This window comes from Platalea leucorodia (assembly GCF_965183815.1).
Source record: "Platalea leucorodia genome assembly, chromosome: 5".
Classification (NCBI taxonomy): Eukaryota; Metazoa; Chordata; class Aves; order Pelecaniformes; family Threskiornithidae; genus Platalea; species Platalea leucorodia.
The window spans coordinates 22,905,024-22,926,172 of record NC_138827.1 but is presented as its reverse complement, the minus strand read 5'-3'; the positions used below and the strand labels follow the sequence as shown (position 1 = coordinate 22,926,172).

At 42.3% G+C, this 21,149-nt stretch overlaps 1 protein-coding gene across 4 annotated transcripts in view; it reads right to left on the bottom strand.

The window, feature by feature from the left end:
• Positions 1-21,149, bottom strand: part of JAK1 (Janus kinase 1) — a 61,677-nt gene that overhangs the window by 30,201 nt on the left and 10,327 nt on the right. For 3 of the 4 annotated variants that reach the window (XM_082313585.1, XM_082313582.1, XM_082313584.1), the window contains exon 2: positions 492-571. Coding sequence is in view for 3 of the 4 variants with exons in the window: in XM_082313582.1 (XP_082169708.1) it covers positions 492-497 (6 nt within the window). In the remaining variant the exon portion in view is untranslated. The remainder of the gene's footprint in view (positions 1-491; positions 572-21,149) is intronic. The other variant, XM_082313583.1, reaches the window with a different exon arrangement.

The window sequence follows — 21,149 nt, the reverse complement described above, 5'->3', positions numbered from 1 at the left end:
AAAAAAAAAAAACAAAAACACAACAACATGTTAGCTTCTATTTTTACAATCTACTTTAACAGCTAAATATTTCTCATAGTTTTCTCACCTCTCAACCCTTGTTTTTTAATCTCCTTATATTTAATGTGTCATGGTGAGATAAGCTCTACTGGAGAGTTATTTTTTATTATTACTTCTCTCTATTTCCAGAAGGAAAGAGTAGCACTAAGTAGGTTTAATGCAATATCTTTTAGACTGCCAAGAATGCATACAAGACAGCTCTGACTCAAAAGAAAATGCACGTTGCATTTTATACCCAGTGCTTAAATAGAGAGAGTGGAAAGGAATTACATGAACACACACTCCGGGTATTATGGGGTCTGGGTTCCATGTTTTACTAAGCTTTAGCTCAATTAATAACAAAAGCCCAAACCACCAATTCTATAGTTTACAAACTTAACCCTCCCACCAAAAAACAAACAAACAAAACCAAACCTCAAAAGCCAACACACCTGCATTTATGTGACTCTCTGATCCTCTGCGCAACTGAAACGGATTATCTTCACACTCTCCAAGAGCAACTTGACTCTGGCTGAGAGAAAAAAAAAATTGTCAGTTTGTACAGTTTTGTACAGTGTGTCAGCTTTGTACAGTTTGAGACACAAAATATATGGTCAGGCTGATAAAATGCCACTTGCTATCTGAGGGAATCTTTCCATTAATATAATTGAGATGCAGATCTAGTCTCAACCAGAGACAGTCATAGCAAGCATCTAGGAATCTATGCAAGTCTACATATTTCTTCCAATTCTTTGGGTGCACTGGTTGAGATGCAAATAAAAACCAGGGGGAAAGCCTTCATTATTCATTGGTTTTTTTCATATTCTCAGAGCATCAACCATAATTTCGATGTCATACTCATTGCAGCCCTCAGCTGTGACACCAAAGAAATATTCTTCTCTTTGCTTTACCTCCTTCATGGCTTCTGAAGTCACTTCATTCTTTGCATTTTTAACTACATATTGCTAATTCCAGTTCTTCCCTAGCCTCTACTGTTTCTTCTCCTTCCAGATTATCAGGTTTTTTTTCTTTGTTTTATTCTCCTTTCCTCTACAAAAGGTGCAGAGCCTTGGGTGGGCAGCAGAGAATAAGGAAGCTACTCAAGGGAGTATCATTGCAAGGGTCCTATTTCTCTCAGAGGAACCTTGTGGACAGGGAGTGCAGCCCATGACTTCAGTGCCTTCAAGCAGCAGGGGCACCTTCCAAGAGCCTACTTTTTATTTTTTTAAGCCTCATCTAACACCACAAACCGCCTCAGTATCCTGGGGCTGGCTTGCAAAGCTACTCCCACCTAAAGTTATAGCTTATCCTTATCACCTGAAACAAACAGGGAAAATATCAATACCACCTTTTTTTAATGGCAGGCATGACAGTGCCTCTATTTAAAGTATTGTCTGATACCAGGGCTGTAAAATCAACAAGACGCTACAGGAATACTTAAGAAGCAGAGGGAGGAAGAATGGGTGTTGCTAAGAAGTTTCCTTAGTCCCAGTCCTGATGGTAGAGCATGGAGCATCAATGAAAGAGCTGGCATGCTTGGAAGGCATGGGTGTATGTTCCTTTGCCAACACATATTTGAACTAAATGTGTATTCTTTTTACTGCAACAGCATTAGGCCTTAATCTGATATAGCAAACTTCAATGAATATCGCTTTATAAGCCTTAGGCTTAGTCTGGAGAAAGTCTGACACTGCTGCACAAGCTTCCCTTGTGCCTGTAAAGTGCCCACCAGATGTGATACTATCATAGAAAAAAAAACATTTAACAGCACGGCACACATTTACAACTAAATTGCATGTTCCTTCCATCCATGCCACTTTAATGCTAAATTTGAATTTCCAGACACATTCCCTTGGCAATAATATGAGGACGAAGTAATTGAGAGCATGATTACTGGAACATGCAGGCAAGCCAGTAGTTATTTCTGCACAGCACCAGAAAATCTGAATGCAAAAGGTTAAGGATATTAGCTTTAATCTAATTGAAAACACTCCCTTTTAAACAACATATCTTATAACTGAAACTCAATATATTTTAATGTCTGTGTGGGCATAATATTAAAAAGATTGTCCAGACATTTTAAAATGTGAAGTGAAACATAAAACCATTGCCTTCCTGCAGATTCATAAATCAAAATTGTTGCTTTTCAACACAGCATTCTTTGGTTTTGCTTAATAGCTCGTACTCTTGTTTCTAATCACGGCAGCAATTCCCAGAATACAAAAAAACCTTAAGTGCCACTTCATTTACAATACGCTTTGGGGAATGGACCAAGCAAACCAACATCCAGTCTCTAACTTACTGTTTACTAACAAGTTTTCCAGATATTCCCATGTTCAATGTCAGGAATTCACCTTTTTAAAAATGCATCTTAACAGTCTTCCAAAAAGTCTCCATTGAACAAGGCAAATTCCTGCTCTGTCTTAGCAGTAGCATCTCTCACCAGTCCTACACAGTAATATTATTGTACATAGAGGTCACGGCACTCGGTGACAGCCAGGCCACTGTTAGGGCAGCCCTTTGCTCCTCCAGACCCTGGTGCGTGCAGGCACGTAGAGGTAGCTGTGCGACTGTTCCCCATCCAAGCCTCACCCCAGACCCGTGTCCGTGACTCAGAGCTCCCCGTGGCCATTACTTTGGTCTCTTGCAATCTTAGGCATCACATTACAGAGCCCCATCACAAACTCTCATGCTTCATCTCAGAAACCTGAAGGGGATTTTCATCCTTTGCCGCTTAAAAGGTTTCAGAGCCCCAGTGGGCCTTTGTTTTTTGTGTATCTTCTGCAGATTATTTCCCTCCCTCGTGCATGTTCCCTGATGAACTTAGAGATAGCAGCTGTATCCTTTCTCAGACTGCATTTTCCTTGGCTTGCGCCATGCTCCATTGATCTCTTCCCGCACAACAAGCTCCACTTTCCCCTGCTCATCCTTGCAGCATCTCTCAATGCTTAACCCATCCTCCTCAAGCAGCACTAATCCAGGGGACAGACGTAGGACCACAGGGATACACTCAGTCTCTGCTGGGAGTAGTCTGACAGAACAGCGTTCGCTTTTTTGAGAGCACATTTTCTCTTCACCTGGTTTCTGTTTCTCATGGTGGAAACAGTCTTTTGTGATGCACACTGCAAAATATTTAGGGGAAGGTAGGATGGCTCCTCTCAAGATACTGTTTGTTAACTCTACATGCATTATAGCCTTCTAAGCACTCCGCAAAGCAAAGGCTTTCTCTGGCCAGTTAAAATCCTGACCAATGTATACACACACCTGCCGCCTTCTTAAAAGTCTGTATTTCTGTCACAGTAATTCAGCTAGTTGGCAGGGTGAGCGAATCCCCAGCCCGGTGCACCACCAGCAGAGGGGGACAACGATTCATCCTTCGCGTAAGGGTTACAAGTACAAAGTTAGTGATTTTGGGTGCACACGGGCACAAAACCAAAACCACGCACCCACGATTGCCAAAACTCACATCTAATTTATTTGGACGAGGTCAATGAACAGATCTGGTGCCCACAGTAAGTATTTTTTTCTCATGCACAGATGAAGCCCTCACAAAATTTTGGTATTAGAAAGATGAAAAGTTAAAAAAGAGAAAGAGGGAATTCTAAAGGCAAGTTGTTCAAAATTAGTTTGCTTCTGGTTTGGCTATTAAACTATTAAGATTTAATAAAATACTTGGAAGAGAATAGTATTCAGTAAAAACTCATGTTGCTGCCTATGACTTGTCACGGCCAAGATCTCTTTAGTAAAAGCCGAGTGGTTCAAGCCCAATAGTCCCACCATTTCTAAGGAAAAAAAAACAAATGTACAACACCATTTGCTAAATAACCCCTTTAAACTTTTGTATGCCTCAGAAACCAAGGAAAGAAAAGGTGGAAGCATAAATTAAATATTTTAGAAACTATTTGCACATCTTCCTTGAACCAGAAGGAAGAAGTTAATCCACTGTTGTGGAAGGAGGAGCCTGGGAAAGCCTGCCTGGCTCCAAAGCCTCCTGTGAAGCTGGGACATCTGCACCTGGCCCTGCCAAGAGTCCCCCTCAACAAAAATACCCCAAAACACAAAAAGAGCTTCGCTTGAATAAGGAAACAGAGGATAAAACTGTCAGCTGGGAGATACTTCAAGATGTCAGATACCAACAGAAACTGGCTACAAGTTCCAATGGGTGTTTTTAAGAAAACTTCTCACCTGAGTTCAAACAAGGCTATAGGTGCCACATAGCCTAGGCTCCCCTTCTGAAGAGAGAAAAGGATTTGCTGGGTTTTTACCCCAACTCAGTTTTCTCACTCTTAGTGGGACACAATTAAATTTCTCCCAGCAGTACTACCGCAATTCCCAAAAGAGGCATTGCGATGCAGAGGAGATGCAAGCAGAGCTGCTGTGCCTGCCAGCAGAAATGCCCTCAGCTGCCTGAAAGCTGCTGCCTGCACACGCTGCCCGTCCCAACTGAACCCCACAGACCCAGCACCCTTTGTTTTCCATTCATAAAACATTTTAATGGGCAAAGGGAAAACACAAAACCCACACAGGTTTTGAGAAGAAACCCCCCGATGCACTTCCGCGCTTAACCTGAGGCAAACATGCACACTGAGACCTGCTCGGATTCAAAATGCAAGTTTTGCATCCTGCTCATTTTCGGGAGTTCTGACAGGAAAACGAGGCTCTGGCCGGCCCTGCTGACCCCCCGTGCCAGCCCTGCTACACCACCGCCCCTGCGGCCTCCACGCTTCCCACTGTAAACAAAGAACATGGAAGCCAAACGCAAAGACGGAAGGTCTGTTTCGGGGGCAAAAGTCCCTAAAATGTGAGGAGAGGAAAATCCCAGATAAAATCTGACCAAACCAGAACTCGGTTTGAAGCACCATTTGCAAGCTCTTCCTCTTTTTTTCCCTCTCAGCCAGTTTAGTTTCTGGTTTCATGACAGAGTCAGAGCCAGGGGATGTTTATGATTGCTTATGCTAAGAAAGTAACAGATAGGCTTTCCTTGAGCATGCAGGGCATACCATTTTTGTAGTACTCATGGTTTACGTCAGCCCAAAAGTTCTCAATTATTATTATTTTTTCAACACACTAGCAAAGAAACATGTCACAGCCTGTACAGCACGGGACACGCATCTAATCTAGCATAACATGTTAGAGACTCATTTAAAATAAAACCAGGCACTCTACTAAAACAAGAGAGAATGATAGTACCAATATGACAGCAAACAGCAATGAAGCAGCACGTTAAAATCCCACATCACTGCAGGGGCTATCACACTACTGACCAACCTCCCTCTTAGAGCAGCCCTGGGAAGGCACAACGACCACCGCAGCAGACAAAGGTCAGATCAGCCTCAATTAACTAAAGCCCACTGGAAAGAAAAAGGTAAAAACTTTTCATTGAAGTAGAACATCACCATACAGAGCTCCTTCAGGTCTAAAACTCTTGTCCAAGTAAGTCTGAGGACAGCAAAAGGTTCAGCACTTCCCTCACTACTGCCTACGGTGCCCATGTCTTCTGACCTGTGGATCTGCTCATTATGCTAACTCAACTCTCAAAGCTCCTGCTCGCTGATAATTTAAGATTAATATAATAACTACTATCAGTGTTCTTTTCTGGGGATGTTTCTTTCCAGTCACACTAAAGAAAAAAGGCTTTTAAAATGTTATTTTTGGAAATTCAAGAACCCAGATGCTACAGGGAAGAATGAGTTTGCCTTTTTAATTGTATTTGGGCCCTTTCTGTGCACATGCAATAATTCATCTTCTTTATGTTCAGATGCTATTTTTTTTTCCACAGGACTCTTTCACTGTATGTGCAATTCAGTATTTTCTTTGTTTTATTCTTTTAATCAGTGTTCTCACCACACGCTGTCTATCTCTGCCCCAAAACCAGAATTACTAATTCCCCTTGGGTTTTTCTATAGTATTCATTCTGCAATGTGACTGATCTATGTTCTAAAACTTTGTTTTAAAAATCGGGCTGAGAGAACATATAACGGAAATTTTCAGCAAAAATAGTTAACGTGCAGCAAAGTTCTTAAGAACTGAAAACAGGCTGCGTATGATGGGGTGTGTCAGCCAGCCTTCATTATTTGCACGCTTACATTAACAGAAGTTATAGATTTCCATTTTTAGCAATCTAACTCTGAAAAGCAGAGGAGGCAGACTCCTGTTACGTTCGCCTACTGACTGCTTCGGACCAGACCCAAGGCTTTACGAACCGACTCAATTCACTGTCGTGCTACGAGAACTAACCATGCTCATTTCCTCTGCTTTTCCAACGCAATTTCAGCCACTTCTCTGAATTTCGTGACGTGTCACCTATGTGGGAAGAAGGTTTTCAGCTCGTTCAGAAAGTTGCATGCTAATTTACCACCTTTATTGTCCCATCTGTGACGGCTGTTGCAGATGCACGAGCACGCACACAAACACAAAGTCACATTTTCCTCTGTATTATCTGATCTTTCCAGTCTGATGTTCCTTTGGATACAGATCGGGCTTCTATGAAAGGAACAGTGACCAACAATTTTTATAGCTTGCCTCTAAACTATAAATGTGTATTTAATTTTTTCTCATCCACAATTTCTGGTATCATAACAACTTTAAATGATACAATTCTTGAGAAGCTTACAATCTGTTACTATACCCTTGTATAGTCAATACTAACTGCTTTTCAGCTTAAGGTGGTATCAATTTCCCTGGAGGCAACTATATTCACGTATCATGCTTCAAGCCGTCATGGAAACCTACCAAACAATGACATGATTTTTAGGTAATTACCATGTAGCCAATACTCCAAAACCTATTACACACAAACTAGGGGAAAGCTCTTCCCCCCACCCCAAGCCAACCATCTAAAAAAAGAGATTTATTACTAAGATTGATGCTAATGGGACTGAAGGGGCATTCCAGCCTTAAAGGGATTTACACAGACATTCTGTTTTTATTCCTGCCTGGGACACAGCATTAATGATCCTTTTCCTTCCTGTATGTTCTCCTCCACGCTGCTCACCTACATCCCCTCTCTGTGCCTGCGCTAGTACACAGCTAGCAGTTTGCACCTTTCAGATGTGATGGAAGTTCTCTGGCAAAAAGCCACGTCATCTTCCCAGCAATGAAGCAGATCTTCAGGAAACACGGCGTCTTCCTGGTGGCACTGCACTGATTTAAGGGGTTTCCTGAAGTTCAGTTCAGATGTGTGGAAAAACTTTCAGGAAAATCAGTTGGTGCAGCAAAAACCTCCAAATCCATGTTTTCTTGGAAGAGAAAGCGTTAAGGGTGTGCAAAGCTTGCTCCTTCTGGGCTTACCTGGCAAGTGATCCTCGTCAGGTCACTAGAACTGGATGTGGCAAGACTATGCATGTGCTCTTCATGCCCCAGTTAAGTTAAAACTTCAGTGAAAGCTAATATAATGTGCCTCACAACTGGGGCAGACAGAGAGTGAACATGGGGTCACGTACATCAGCTCCGCTAATGCATGGTAACTCTTTCAACTCAAGAGTCTTTTGTCGTACGCCCAGGCCAGAAGTCAGCACAGCACTTAAGTCTACGAAGAGGTGCTGAAGCCCAGGCAACGGGTCTACCTTTTCCAAAAGGGGGAAACACGCTGTAGTCGTTGCACAGATCCATCAGAAAGGCAGAGGTGGAAACGAACATAGAAAGAACGAAAGAAAAACCACAACAACACATACGATAGTCTCTGCTGACTGGAAGACTACAGAGGGCTAACGTCATCACACAACTCACTGTGCCATGGATGTACGCAGCAAGAGCAGCCATCTGGCCGGGATGGTGCTGTGGCTTAGGGGCACAAGGGGGATTCAGTGTCCAACAACATGCCAGGACTTCTACAAAGCTTCAACACCTACCTTCCTCCTCCACAAAGCATCCTAGTAATTCAAGATCCCTTTGCTCCCTGAGTATTTAGGAGCTACCAGCAGTTTTCCTAAGCAGGAGGGAGATGAAGCATTTTCATTGTCCACATCTTCCAGATGAGGGTCTGTAACTGCAGAACAACTCCCCTCTTTAACCGGGCTGGAGCAAGACAGGTTGCTTCATCCTGCTCTCCCAAGCTTTAAAATCTCAGAGATGCCACCATGCTGAAATGTTTGACAAAGAAACCTGATGTCTGGAGACTCACTATGCATCTACAGTTTCTCCTCCAGTCTTCGCAAGCCAAGAGTTTTGTAAGTCACAATCCGTCCCATCTCCACCTTATTCACTTAACTGATTTCGTCTGCTCAGCAGTCTGTGCGTGTGAAGAGATGAACCCCAGGTCCTAGACATGCCATCCTGGCACCGCACTGTTCCACACTCAACACTGTTCTGCTGGGCAATTATTTAGACTGAGAGTGTACCTGGGAGAGGGCTATTCGTACCCCCCCTGTTGTAAAACCACTACATCACCTTTGGCGTAATACCAAGATGATACATCCCTTCAGGTACAACGACCATCTCCAGGATCCACTGGTGCTCCTCAACAAGGGAATCCTACATTTTACTTGCTTTTAAGGAAGACGAAAGCTTAGATTTATTATGATAGCATCCGGATTTCCGATCGTGTCTTAGATCTTTAGTAAGAAACAAACCAAGACAAGCAAACCGCTGATATCTAGCAAAGTCAAAACTGGTGAGACAGCACAAGAAACACTATCAGCATGTCCCTTCTGCAAATGAGTAGAGGAAAAGGAGAAATTAAATGACTTGCCCACTTACCCAGGAAATCAGTGCCAGCATCGGTAACTAGCCTGGGTCTCCCACATCTCACTCTGCAGCCTCAACACCAGAGGTAGAATTAGAAGCAATAGTTCCTCCAAATACCAACGGCCTGAGTAGGCGGACTTCACACACACTACAGCTTTCTAGTTTGAGAGTATGTAAAACGTGCAAAGGGGCTGGGACTTCTCGGTGACCACAGAGCTACTGCAAAGCTCCCCTCCTCCGAGACTCACCGGCTGGTCACAGACCACTCTAGCAAAGCTCCCAGCACAGTAACCACACACGGTCATTTCCCTTGTGTGCAGCCCTGTAGCCACTTCCTTGAGAGCAGCTACAGATGTTCTTAACCTTTTTTCATTTTCAAATAGTATCACAAAATGGAGACTCTTGTCCCAGTTCTCTTCACCCCCTGCTTCCTCCTCCCCGGAGCTGGGCAGCACTAACTGCACAACAGGCTGCACATTACGACGGTGGCAGCAGAAAGGGACTGCAAGCAAGCCCCAAACTCCCTCCTCATCGCCTACGCACTAGCACACCTCTGTGTTCCCCCACCATCAGCCACCGCATGCACGGAGGTCAGCTGGTCTCAGAGAAGAAACGGGTGAGAGAGGAGGTTTTGCTACAGCAAAATTTCTTTACCTCAGAGGAGGAACTTGCCCAGCATCATCCTGCAACGGGGCTGAGCTGCCCAGAAGCAATGCTGGCACCCCAGAACCTCCTAAGCAGCAGGAATTACTGATGGTGAAGAACAACCTGAAGTTGACTACAGCAGCAACACTGGCATCTCTCTGCATTCTACCTGGTTTAAAAATAAGCATCACTAACTTGTTGCCGTAAGCACTAAAATCACTCATAAAGGCCTTAAAGAGTTTTATCAATGTGGTCAACATCTACTCTGCATATGGCGAGACACTGGAATCCCCTAGATTGCTTTATTCACTAAGACTTCTGGTAGTCGTGTGCTTCCTGTAGTGGCTTTGCACTTTGGTAAGTGTTTTTTGATGGTTTGCCTTTTTCTTTTTTTTTTTTTTTTTAATGTGGTGAGAAGATATTGTTAAAGTTCACTCTTAAGGGCTCACCATTTAGAACAAGTCATAAACAAAAGCAAACAAAACTTTACAAGTTATCTTTGCCTTTCTGTTCAGAGCAAACCACCAACAAAGACATCCCCTAACCAACAAACATTCTTTCTATAATATAGTTGCAAAACCATACAATTTCATAGCAAACTTGGGATTTGCTGGCAACAGCAAGAGCAATTCACTCTTCAAAGTCTCTTACCCCTCTCTGTGTTCTCTGCTCATCTTTTATTAATTTAAAATCACCCTGCTGTAATGCTGGCAGCCCCAATACTGGAACACTGCATGCAATTCTGGTTGGAGAAGGTATGGCCAGATGGTATAAAAACAGTCTCAGGGTTAAAGACAGTGTCTCAACTAAAGCCCTTTCTGTTAGGCACTATATATATAGCTCCAACGCAACACAGTAAAAAGCTGAGATTTGAAGTGCAGAAACCTCTGTAAAGCAGCAGGTGCTCCGGTAGCGGAGGAGGTGCTAATTGTAGCTGCGTGGTCCCGTAAGTCGACCACACAGCGAGGTGGGGGTCAGTCTCTTCTCCCTAGTAACAAGCCATAGGACGAGAGGAAACGGCCTCAAGTTGCACCAGGGGAAGTTTAGGTTGGATATTAGGAAAAACTTCTTCACTGAAAGGGTAGTCAGGCACTGGAACAGGCTGCCCAGGGAAGCAGTTGAGTCCCCATCCCTGGAGGTATTTAAAAGATGGGCAGACTTGGTGCTTGAGGATATGGTTTAGTGGTGGACTTGGCAGTGCTGGGTTAATGGTTGGACTCGATGATCTTAAGGGTCTTTTCCAACCTTAATGATTCTAAGTCACAGTGCAAAAACATCTGTAAAGGCCATCACACACGGTAAAACAGAACAGGAATGGAGCAATGAGAAAAATTTCAATGGGATTCCAGATCTGAGCACAGATCACTTCTGGTCCTACCAACAGGGCTCCAGGTTAATCCAATTCAGCAAAAAACTTTGAGGTACAGCCTTACATACAGCTACCAAACAAAAGTCACCAACCTCTTCCTCCTCCTGTCCTCACCTAACCTCACCAAGCTCCTCTAGGAGCAGCACAACTTTCAGTTAGCTCAGCCTAACTGCACAGGTCAGTGCGTAGCTGTGCTGCAACCAACACAACTACTGAAACCAAGAAAGAAAAACGTGCATCATCAACAACGAAGAACTTTTAGGTGGCACCTCTGTCCTTCAGGCAGAACCTAATTCCTCAAACACCTGCCACCCAGCAGAGCAAAACTCAGCAACAGGAAGAAACAGAGCTTAGCGTCAGTTTTTCTTTCCCCTCTTTCTCCCAGTATCCGCATAAGGGAAGAATATGGCAATACCAACTAACTGCTAGCACTCAGACAGTGTTCCTTCACTGAGAAGGACTCAAGGGGACTCCTGCTGGTCTTTCTCCACAGTGCGAAGCCCTACCACCATCAAAAAAAAAGCTCAACTCCTGACTGTGCTTCCAGGTCTAGAAAGCTAGAAGTGCTGCTCTGAAAAGCAGCATTACCTCTTCCTCTGCCAGATACAAGCTGCATTATCATTTCTGCTACATTGTGAAAACCACCACCTACATTTGAAAACAGATTTGTCCCACGTGTAGCATTCCTCTCCATAACTGTAAGCAGAGCAACTCCAGCTTTTCCTGCCCATCCTACTGGCCACCCCGTGCCACCATACGCCACCACGCATCGTGCAGGCCACCAGAGCATCCTGGACAGTGAGCCACCGAGACCTCAGTCTATGGGGAAACTGCTCCTTCATATCAATGGATCATTTTTTGTTGCTTGTGAGAGAATTTATATGCAGTTGTTCTCTTGAAAAAGAGTTAGTAAGTGTTGCCATGGAAAGCCACAGCCACCTGAGAGAAATTTACAGAAACAGATGAGCTCTACGGTAAGTATGCCAACATCACCCAGAGCTTTGAAAATCAAATGCGCTGACCTCCAACTAAAACCTATTTGCTGGGAAACTAATGAAGGCGAGTTAGCCAAGGTAACATTTCAACCTTGTCTTACTATACCTATTAACTACTATGTTTTGAAGAAGCTTTTCCTTTCTCGGACACTGTGCTTCACTCTTCTCACTATACGGAACAGCAGTCACCATGTCTGCAAATAAGAAGTGTATTACGGTGCTCACTAGTGCTAAAGCAGTCGACAAATTGAGGGTAAATGTTGTAATGGTGGTAGATGTAGCAAGGAGAAGCTATTACTTAAAAACTGAAAGTATTCAGGTTAATTAATGTTCCAATAAACAGTATGACAAAAAAAAAAAAAAATCTAGATTTAGCCATGTAGGTGCCTAAGAGACATGTTCAATGAAAAGTGAACAATATGGAATTTTCCAACCCAAAAAGTTTCCATAGAAAGTTATTGGACTACACTGCTTCATTGTGTATTAAAAAAATGTTCTAAGTTTAGGAAAGCTGGAGAAGAGTAACTAGCTTAGCACGTCATGGTAAAAACCAGCTAACCCAAGGAAGAGGACTCCGACAGTCCCATCCCTGCCTCCATGAGTGATGCCTGGGGACAGGACCCATATGCTGAGACAAGAGAGCTGCATGCTCACAGAGGATCCGCTCACCAAACCGCGAGAACCACAAAGTGGCTCAAACGTTGCATTTGCTTTTAGACCTCTTCTGAAAGGCAAAGGCTGGATGTAGACGTCAGCACACATATGAGTGGGTGGGCTTCAGAACAGGAATGGTCTCTGCAGATAGTTCACTGTCATTTTAGCTAGAGCCCTAATGTAATTTTCCCAGACACCGTATTTTGTTATCCATGCATGCTGAAACAAACTAACAAGGCCTATTTAGCTCAGTTACCCACCCTTTGGTGGGTTTTTCTTTGGCTCAAGTGAAATCTCACTGAACCACATTTAAGGGGTTGCGCCGGGGATGGGCGTTCAAGAGACGGCAGCAGGGGCCAAGGCAGCGCGGTGTCAGTAGCCTGATGACTGCCTTCTCACACTGCACTGCTCCATTAAATGCACTAAATGCATTTCAATGGCATTTCCTCCTAGCTCCCACCAGCATGACAGAGATTAGAAAGAAGATCAGTCCTCAGAAAGGAAAATCAAAGTCAAGTTCTGACATTCCTATTTGAAGCTAATGGTATTTTTTAACTTTTAATTTAAGCAACTACTTCTCGACAGCGCAGTATGTATCCACTGGCATGCTCATACCTGTGTGTATTTTTCAAAGTATCACCTGCAAGGGTGATAAAGAAATGACATGCTACAGATCTCACCCTAAATTCTTTTTTTCTGATCCCCACTGCAACAAAAAGCTGAAACTGGAAAACACCACCACTGTTTTTCACAGCTGCAGGCTCTTTTCTTCCCAAAAAGTCATCAAATACAAGTAAATTGGTAAAAGACACTTGAAACAAAGGAAGTCAATCAGTTAAAGCCAAATGAAGCTATTTAGAAAGTTGTTTGAGTAGACAACTCGAGCTCTGCCAAATAACGAGGATCCTTGTGCCTCCCTCTGGTGACTGAAAAGCAGAGTCTGAACTGCGGTGGCTGTCCAGCTATAGGGTCGGATGCTCCTCCCCAGCCAACTGTTTTGGCCTCCTGCGTCCGACCGTACAGACAGTGCCTGCTGCTTTTTCACTTAAGTGTGTGCACACATGTAGAGTCATCAAACGCTCCATTCAATGCAAATGTGGAGTCAGTCACATCTCAGATGTCCTCTGGATACTAAGACAGCACATGTCCTCCATGGTTTCATACTGACTCTCCTACAGGACTTCGGAATATGGGATAGCTGTGATGTTATGAAGGCCAGGCTGCCAACTCCTGCAGTTAAAGTCTTATCTAACAGTTGTTTTCTGCCTGAAATAGAGGAATACCCTGATGTTCTTCTAGTATCAGTTTTATCTCCCAAGACAACTACAATAACTGACAATTCAGTGTTTAAGCACAGGCAGACTTTGCCACAAGCAGCTTGTTCTGCAGGAACACAGGGCTGAGAAGGAACCCGTAAATCCAGTCCACTTCTCCACCATCACCTATTAACACAGACATAAGCATTTCCCCAGCTTGCACATACCTGATCTGATCATCTGTAGTAGTACAGTGTTTCAAGACACTGTATGAGTAATTATGGATTTTTTCCAACCAACCAAAGTTCTAACAATTATTTTCAGCAAGTTCTCTGCTGTCTCTACTGAATTTCCACTATCCAATTTAATTGTGAATGCTATGGCTTGACATGGTGTACTTGTTACAATTAAGAGAACTGCTGGTGTGAGTCTTTTGTCAACTATGAGCTACATCCCGGTATCGCCCTGTCAAGCAAACTAAATATTTACACTCAATTCATTCAACCTCTTGGACAAATACATACACTGTTTTTAACTAACCAGCTAAATAGGAGTAAATTTTAAATGTTTACCTCTGAGAGTAGTGCCAACAGTGGCTCAAAGGTGGTTAAAAAATGTCAGCAGCTTTAGTGTACAATGGCAAGCAGTGGGATTTTGTTTTTCTTTTCTTAGGGAGTCCTGTTTGGGTTATGGATTTGAGAGTTCGCACTGCAAATTGCACAATTATCCTATCGCTGATGGTTTGGTCCCAGAATGACTAAAGCTGGCCTTTACACTCATCCGTACCCAGACTGTACTACGCTTAGCATTTGACACAGAGGTGTGGCAACGTGCAGGATCTCACCCTGTACAACAATTTTGACCTCTCAGTCTAAGTACTTTTCTGCCTAGAAAGTCTTACGCCTCTTCCGGTTTACCAATCCAATTTAACTCTTCTACAAAATTCTGGTAGGGCTGAATCATCTCATGTTTATTTACAGTTCACTGATTTCTCTTTTTAGAGAACATTTGCTTGTCCTATTTCTGCAGTTGCTGCCTGGTAACTTGGTGGTCTTCCCTTTAACAATAAAATCATCCTCCCATGAGTGTTTTACAATGTATGAAAGCTGAAGAAAAAAGTCTGAGTAAGATATACTCTATATTTCAGAATACCAAGTGGTATTCTTCAAAGCACAACCATAAGGTCCATCCAAAGTCAAAAATTACGGGATGAATATAAACTTTCACATTTTCAGGCAGCTATGTGCATTCCCACTGGTACTTTTATATTATAAGAATTTACAGTCGCTCACTGTTTCTCAATTTCCAGTTTTGGCCAAGAGCAGTTTCATAAAATTTATGGCCAATTCACATTTCAGTCCAGGTATAATTTTATTTCGGTTCTCCAGAAGCACACAGCAGCAGACGTTGCTTAGCTGCAGTTCTCCTTCCCTCTCTTCTGATGCCCCTCTCACAACAGCAGCTTTGGATGCAGGACCATTACACTGCTGCTGGGACTCAACACCGACAAACCATCGTGCCTTGCTTTGCTCCCCCCCCCCAGTGATGAGTCCCAAGATACTAGCTGTTCATGCCACAGATCAGCCTTTCTTCCCAAGACGTTGATAACAAAAGTTATCTCAGCTTCAACAGCCCGAGCAGGCCCAGTTTATCCACACTCAACCAAAGAGTGCCTGATCTGAAGAACTGTGACCCAACCTCCCTCCTCACTCCCAATGCCAACACGAAGCTCGAGGAACTTTGCTGTGCACCGGGAAATTTTTTCAACAGCAAGAAAAGAAAGTGACTTCCATCCAGCATATTGGTTCCACCGCAGCTCCGCAGCAAACACCCCAACCCACGGCTACAGGCGTTGCCGCAACACCTTGCCAAGTGATGGGAAGGGTGGGGGAGAGGCAGGGGCAGACCTGTGTAACAGCGAATCCACAAGCCACACTCTTGCACCTTCTCTGGCCCAAGCCCAAATCCTCACTCAGCAGCAGTAAACAGGAAGCCACCGCTGAGCTCCATGACACATATGCATGCCCCAAGCAACCTCCTAAACTTCTTCCTCCTGCAAATACAGCTGTCAACATCTGTAAAGAAGAGAATATCTGTATCTGTAAAGAAGCGAGTCAGGGCTGCACTTTACTGGTCATCAGAGCTCCATGAGCTGAACATGCTGCTGTCCTGGGAAGGGCAGCACTCTAAGGATTATGTAAATTGCAAGCAGGGTTTTACAACAGAAAAGCTGTGACATATATTCATTGTGGCTAAAACCTAGGAATATTTTTTTAATATATTAAATCACGTCCCATATGAAACAGACTTCTACCTGGTGAGGTTGAAAAGCACCTCTAGGTACTACCAGGCTACCCATCACCACCCCTCCTCGCCACTTCAGCTGTGCCACTGCTGATCTGGTTGTAAGGTCTGGGCTTGATGCCAATTTATCCATGTAGGTGTAGGTGCAATGCTATGAATACTGGACTGCAGTACTTCTGGAAGCATCAAGCAGAACAAGAATTATGCTAAGACCTAAGAATCTCGGAAAAGGCATGACTGAAGACGTCACTCCAAATCAATATAATAAGCTGTTGCCATGAAAAGTGGCTTTAAGACCTTACTTGAGCTTTTAACTACCTTTCCTGTAAAGAGCTTAGTACAGTAAATGTGAGTAAGCAAATATTAAAAATAGCTAAGCAGGGACACTTGTTCAATCGCTTTTAGCACTGACTCAAATGTGTATGACTCACCCCAGGAACCTCCTGCCGTATCTACTTTCCCAGTGCTGGCTGTAAGATCTCTTACTTTACATACTGGACAACACCACTGCTGATCTCGGGACCTCCAGGTTGGAGGGGCCGTGTGTGTCAATACTCACCACTAAAGTGTCATCAGAATTTTCTACACATGCTTTCAACCTCCAATGATAATTTCTAAGTAAATGATTCACAGGATTACACTACAAAAGGACTGAAAGCCAACATTAAAAAGGACTAGAAATTACGGAGCTGTCATGCTTAAATCACTCTCAAAAAGTTCAACAGGCAATTACCAAGCATGTCACCTCAAAAAATACTTCCTTACCCTCTCTCCCTCCTAGCTGCAGCCATGCTGCGTTACTGAGTCGCACCCTAACAAGATCCTCCTCCTAGAAATCCTCAAGTTGTGTAGACAGGCTTTCTGAATGCAGTATCTCTACCATTCTTTGTTCAAACCACCCAAAAAAATCAGAGAAAAACCCTTCTAAAGCAAGTTGTAGTCTTATTTACTGGAGTTTACAGGAACTAGTGGTCACATACAGGGAATTTCCATGTAGTTATGTTTGTAACTTTTATACTTCAACTGTACATTTACGATCGAAACACCAGAGGAGAATGGAAAAGCCATTACAAAACCTTCATAATAGATGTACAATTTAATCAAGACTAATCAAGCTAATCAGGTATCAATTACAATTGTTTAATACTACATAGACACTATAGGTGGCAATATGTGATCCTGTTTATTTTATATACATATGCAGTCCTCCAGAACTGTTTATGTGCTTAAAAATCATATCTACCAAAGTCTTTGCCAGATTTGCAGTAATATCCCTGACCCAAATAATTTAATTTTGACACTCATGCCTTAAAAGAGATCATAAAGAAAATGACAAAGAGGAGAGGGGCCAGTGGTAGCAAAGCTACATGACATAGTTAATCAGCATATATATCCATCACAAGTCACGTCAAGATTTTATTACATCTTCACTTCTCACTGCCAAATAACAACCGTATGTTTCTTATGAGGTTGAGTGGCTTTTTTGGACATCAAGGGAAAAGAAAATGCAGGAGAATCACTAACCTGAAACCTTTAAGAAAGATATTTCATATTTTAGGGAAGTCCCAAGTTGTTAAGTGCTATATTTGCACTACTTCATTAGGTACCTTATACACGAATTATTCATAGTAACTTTTTTCTATATTATGTTGTGCCAGCCTTAAAAAATATCACTTTCTGCTCTTCTTTGCCAAGAAAAGCATAACATGACTAGTTTGGGGGATGTTTTCAGCATAACTTAGAGAAGATAGATAAACATTATGCCCAGACTGACCCATTTGCTTACTATCAAACAGCATTTGCCTGCTTCCAAAACTAACAAAAAATAGCAGTAATAAAGTCCGAGCTCAAACTGTCAAGTCAGAAAAACAGGAACTCTGCTCTAGAATTGGGGTTTCGTATTTCCCCTTTTGAACTTGATACCAGAACTAACAATGTATTTTGCGTCTACGAGACCATGAGACACAAAATCTGCTGAATTTAGGGGGGGAGGGTAAACTTAAAATCAATTATTTGCTGCAAAGACTCAGTTCTAACTTCAACTAAACAGAGAGAGTAGCTTAACACACCACGTACTCCTTTTCATACTTCTACAAATGAGAAACAATGAAGAGTGAATACAGCTGAAAAGGAAGGGCTACCAGAGAGGTCCTCCTGTGAAACCCCACCATCAGGACATTAGGAAAGACTGAGGAAAAAAAAGAGGAGAGAGGCAAGTCCGAGGAACTTTAAATCACACCTCTCCCCTGTTTATACACTGTGATGAAATGGGATGTTTTACAATTACAATTCCAAAGCTTGGATTTCAAAACTAAAAACTATGGAAAAAAGAGACTTTTAAAAAACAGCTGGGCATTTCATGCTTTGCTCCAGGTCTGCAGCCAGACAATTTGCAAATACCACACTGCAGCTATTCTGGGCAATAAACATTTAACTGTAGTGGGCAGTACTTCCTACAAACAATACTTAGAGAAAAAAAGCTTTGGGGAGCAAATCTGTCTGTTAAAGCACATGCACTTCTGCAGAAAACAATGAAAAATAAAACCAGAAGGTGCACCATACATACACTAACTACCAAGTACACAGCCTGTTAGCTCAGCAGTCTAAGATGGCTACTTAAGCCTTAGCTCTAAATACTCTCAACCATAAAAGTACTTCCTTTTTTCTGTCCTTAAAAGCAACTTAGAAATTTAATTGCAAGTTAACACGCAGGAATCTTAACAACAAAACCTTTCTCAAATTTCATTATATTGTTGGTTTATTCTAAAATACAAATATCCCCAGTCTTAAACTGTTCAGCCTCTACAAAAACTAGCGATACCACATCAGGCATTCCTCATCATTTACAGAAGCCCAATGGATTTTAGGGAGACTCCAAACCACTGCCCTAAGTCACTGTAATTGCCAGAAGGCTGTTATCCCATGAAAAACTGACTCAAACTTAAAATGCACCAACACATTGAAAGAATCATAATTCTTGACTAGTTTCAGAATTTAGATACAGACCAGTCAAAAAAACTATTGATTTGTAACCTAACACACTATTCTAAAATCTGGAAAGTTTTCTTTTAAAAGGGAAAGAGTATTTTAGTAAACATTAAACAAATACTAGTTGCATTAAGCAGAGCTCTGTATTGAAAGGTTAACTAGAGACTTAGAGAAAACTCATAGAAATTAGTTACAAGTGATCTCTACAAACCTTTTTTTTTTTTTTCAAAAAAAAAAAAAATCTGAAATTCCTGTAGTAACTTGGATGTATCACCCCTCCAGTAGTTTTCTTAAGCAATCTGAGAATTATCATGTGAATTTCAGAGAGGAAATACCCCGTTTTTAAACAACTAACCAAAATCTTTCCCTGTGTCTTACAACCCAGAAATCTGGCCATAACCCAGCTGCTTTTCTGCCTTGGTGTTTACTTCTGTATTGCGAAGTAAAATCAGTTCATTTTCTCAAATGGCTAAATGTACATAAATTGTACTTAACCAGAAATTATAAAGCCAACATTTCTTTTTATGTGACTTCTGTGCATATGCAGCGGCTATCTGTAATCTGCAAGATTACTTACAGTTAAAAACAGTCTATTGCATTTCTCTTTGCCATTCTACACACAGTCTTTCTATGCAAATAGAAAAAAATTATTTCCCTCATTGTTAAAGGGAAATAAACTCGAAAAACCCCAGTGCGCTGTCGGTCTATAGACATTCAACAAGTCAGCAGTGCAGAACTTGTCACTTCCATGTCTGCGCATCACGATGACTAACACCACAACACACAACAACCCACCAAGTGAACATCACCTTTGTATCTTTATGTATGTTTAAGTGGTTGAGTCTCCATCCCTGGAGGTATTTAAATAACGGATAGATGTGGTGCTCGAGGACATGGTATAGATGGACTTGGCAGTGTTAGGTTAACGGTTGGACTCAATGATCTTAAGGGTCTTTTCCAACCTTGACGATTCTATGATTCTATGATCTCCCTGAACTCTGTGCTGGAGGCTCCTGGCACCATTTCTCAAGTGTCCTGAGGATTACACAGATCACAGTCAAACCCAGCCGATAATCTGACAACAATACTCCATCCTCATAGGCTTCTGAGACATAAAGTGGTGAGAAAGAGGGGATTTCAGTGCTCCCCACAATTTCTCCTTTCCACTCCAAAACGTGTCTTATGCCAGCACTCAGGATGGGAGATCATCTTTGGAGATATATTTAATAGTTTCTGCTCTGGCAGGATCTTCACCCACATGCAACAAGGATGTTCAAACCATGCCCGTTCCACTCCATGCCACTCCACTCCTCACAAACCACAGGCTCTTGAGCAGAAAAAGAGTTCTCAATAATGCCTGTTGAAAGGGCTCATGAACAATTTTATTTGTTTTTTTTAAATGCACAACACCTACAGTTACGAGAACCTCAAATTTCTCATTTTCTGTTTTCTTACAAAGCCACCGGAAAGCTGACTCTCAGCATCCATTAGCTTCTGTACTGGTTTTGCCTGGGATAGAGTTAATTTTCTTCAGGGTAGCTAGTATGGGGCTATGTTTTGGACTTGTGCTGAGAATAACTTTGATAAAGGATGGGGGCAGGGGATGTTAATGATGTTGTATTGAATAGTGTGGGACTTGAGCATGATGCAAATGGTATGGAATAATCACTGTAAGCAGCATTCAATTCCTAACATCTGCAAAGAGAGAGAAATCTGCATGCCACTACTTCCTTACCATTCATAACAAGGAAGCCAAAGTACACCTAGAGAGTCAAGAGAGATTCAGAAAAACTGCTTTATATTTTTTTCTTTGATTATAATAGAAGACTTGACTTGTTTTAAACATCAGAAATACCAGACCACTTTCTTTTTTCTCCTAGATAAATTCTGAGAGCTAATGGATTGTGACCAGAAGTCACTGAAATCAGGGCAAAGGACTTCATTTAGGCTGCTTTAAACTTTGTTTTCACTAGTTATCATCACATACTTAACCTAGCCTCCTGAAAAATACTTTTGACAAAAACTCTGAAAGAGCCACCCTATCATTTTAGCTAGGAATGATGAAAGCTTAATTGAGAATTACAGAAGCCAAACCCACCATTTTTAAATCTTGTAGATTCTTTTCTGTTTACTGTAACAAGAGAGCAAACAGATGTGGCAAGGGAAACAGAATAAGCGTACCAGATATTCCAATAAGAAGCCATTCGTTACTAG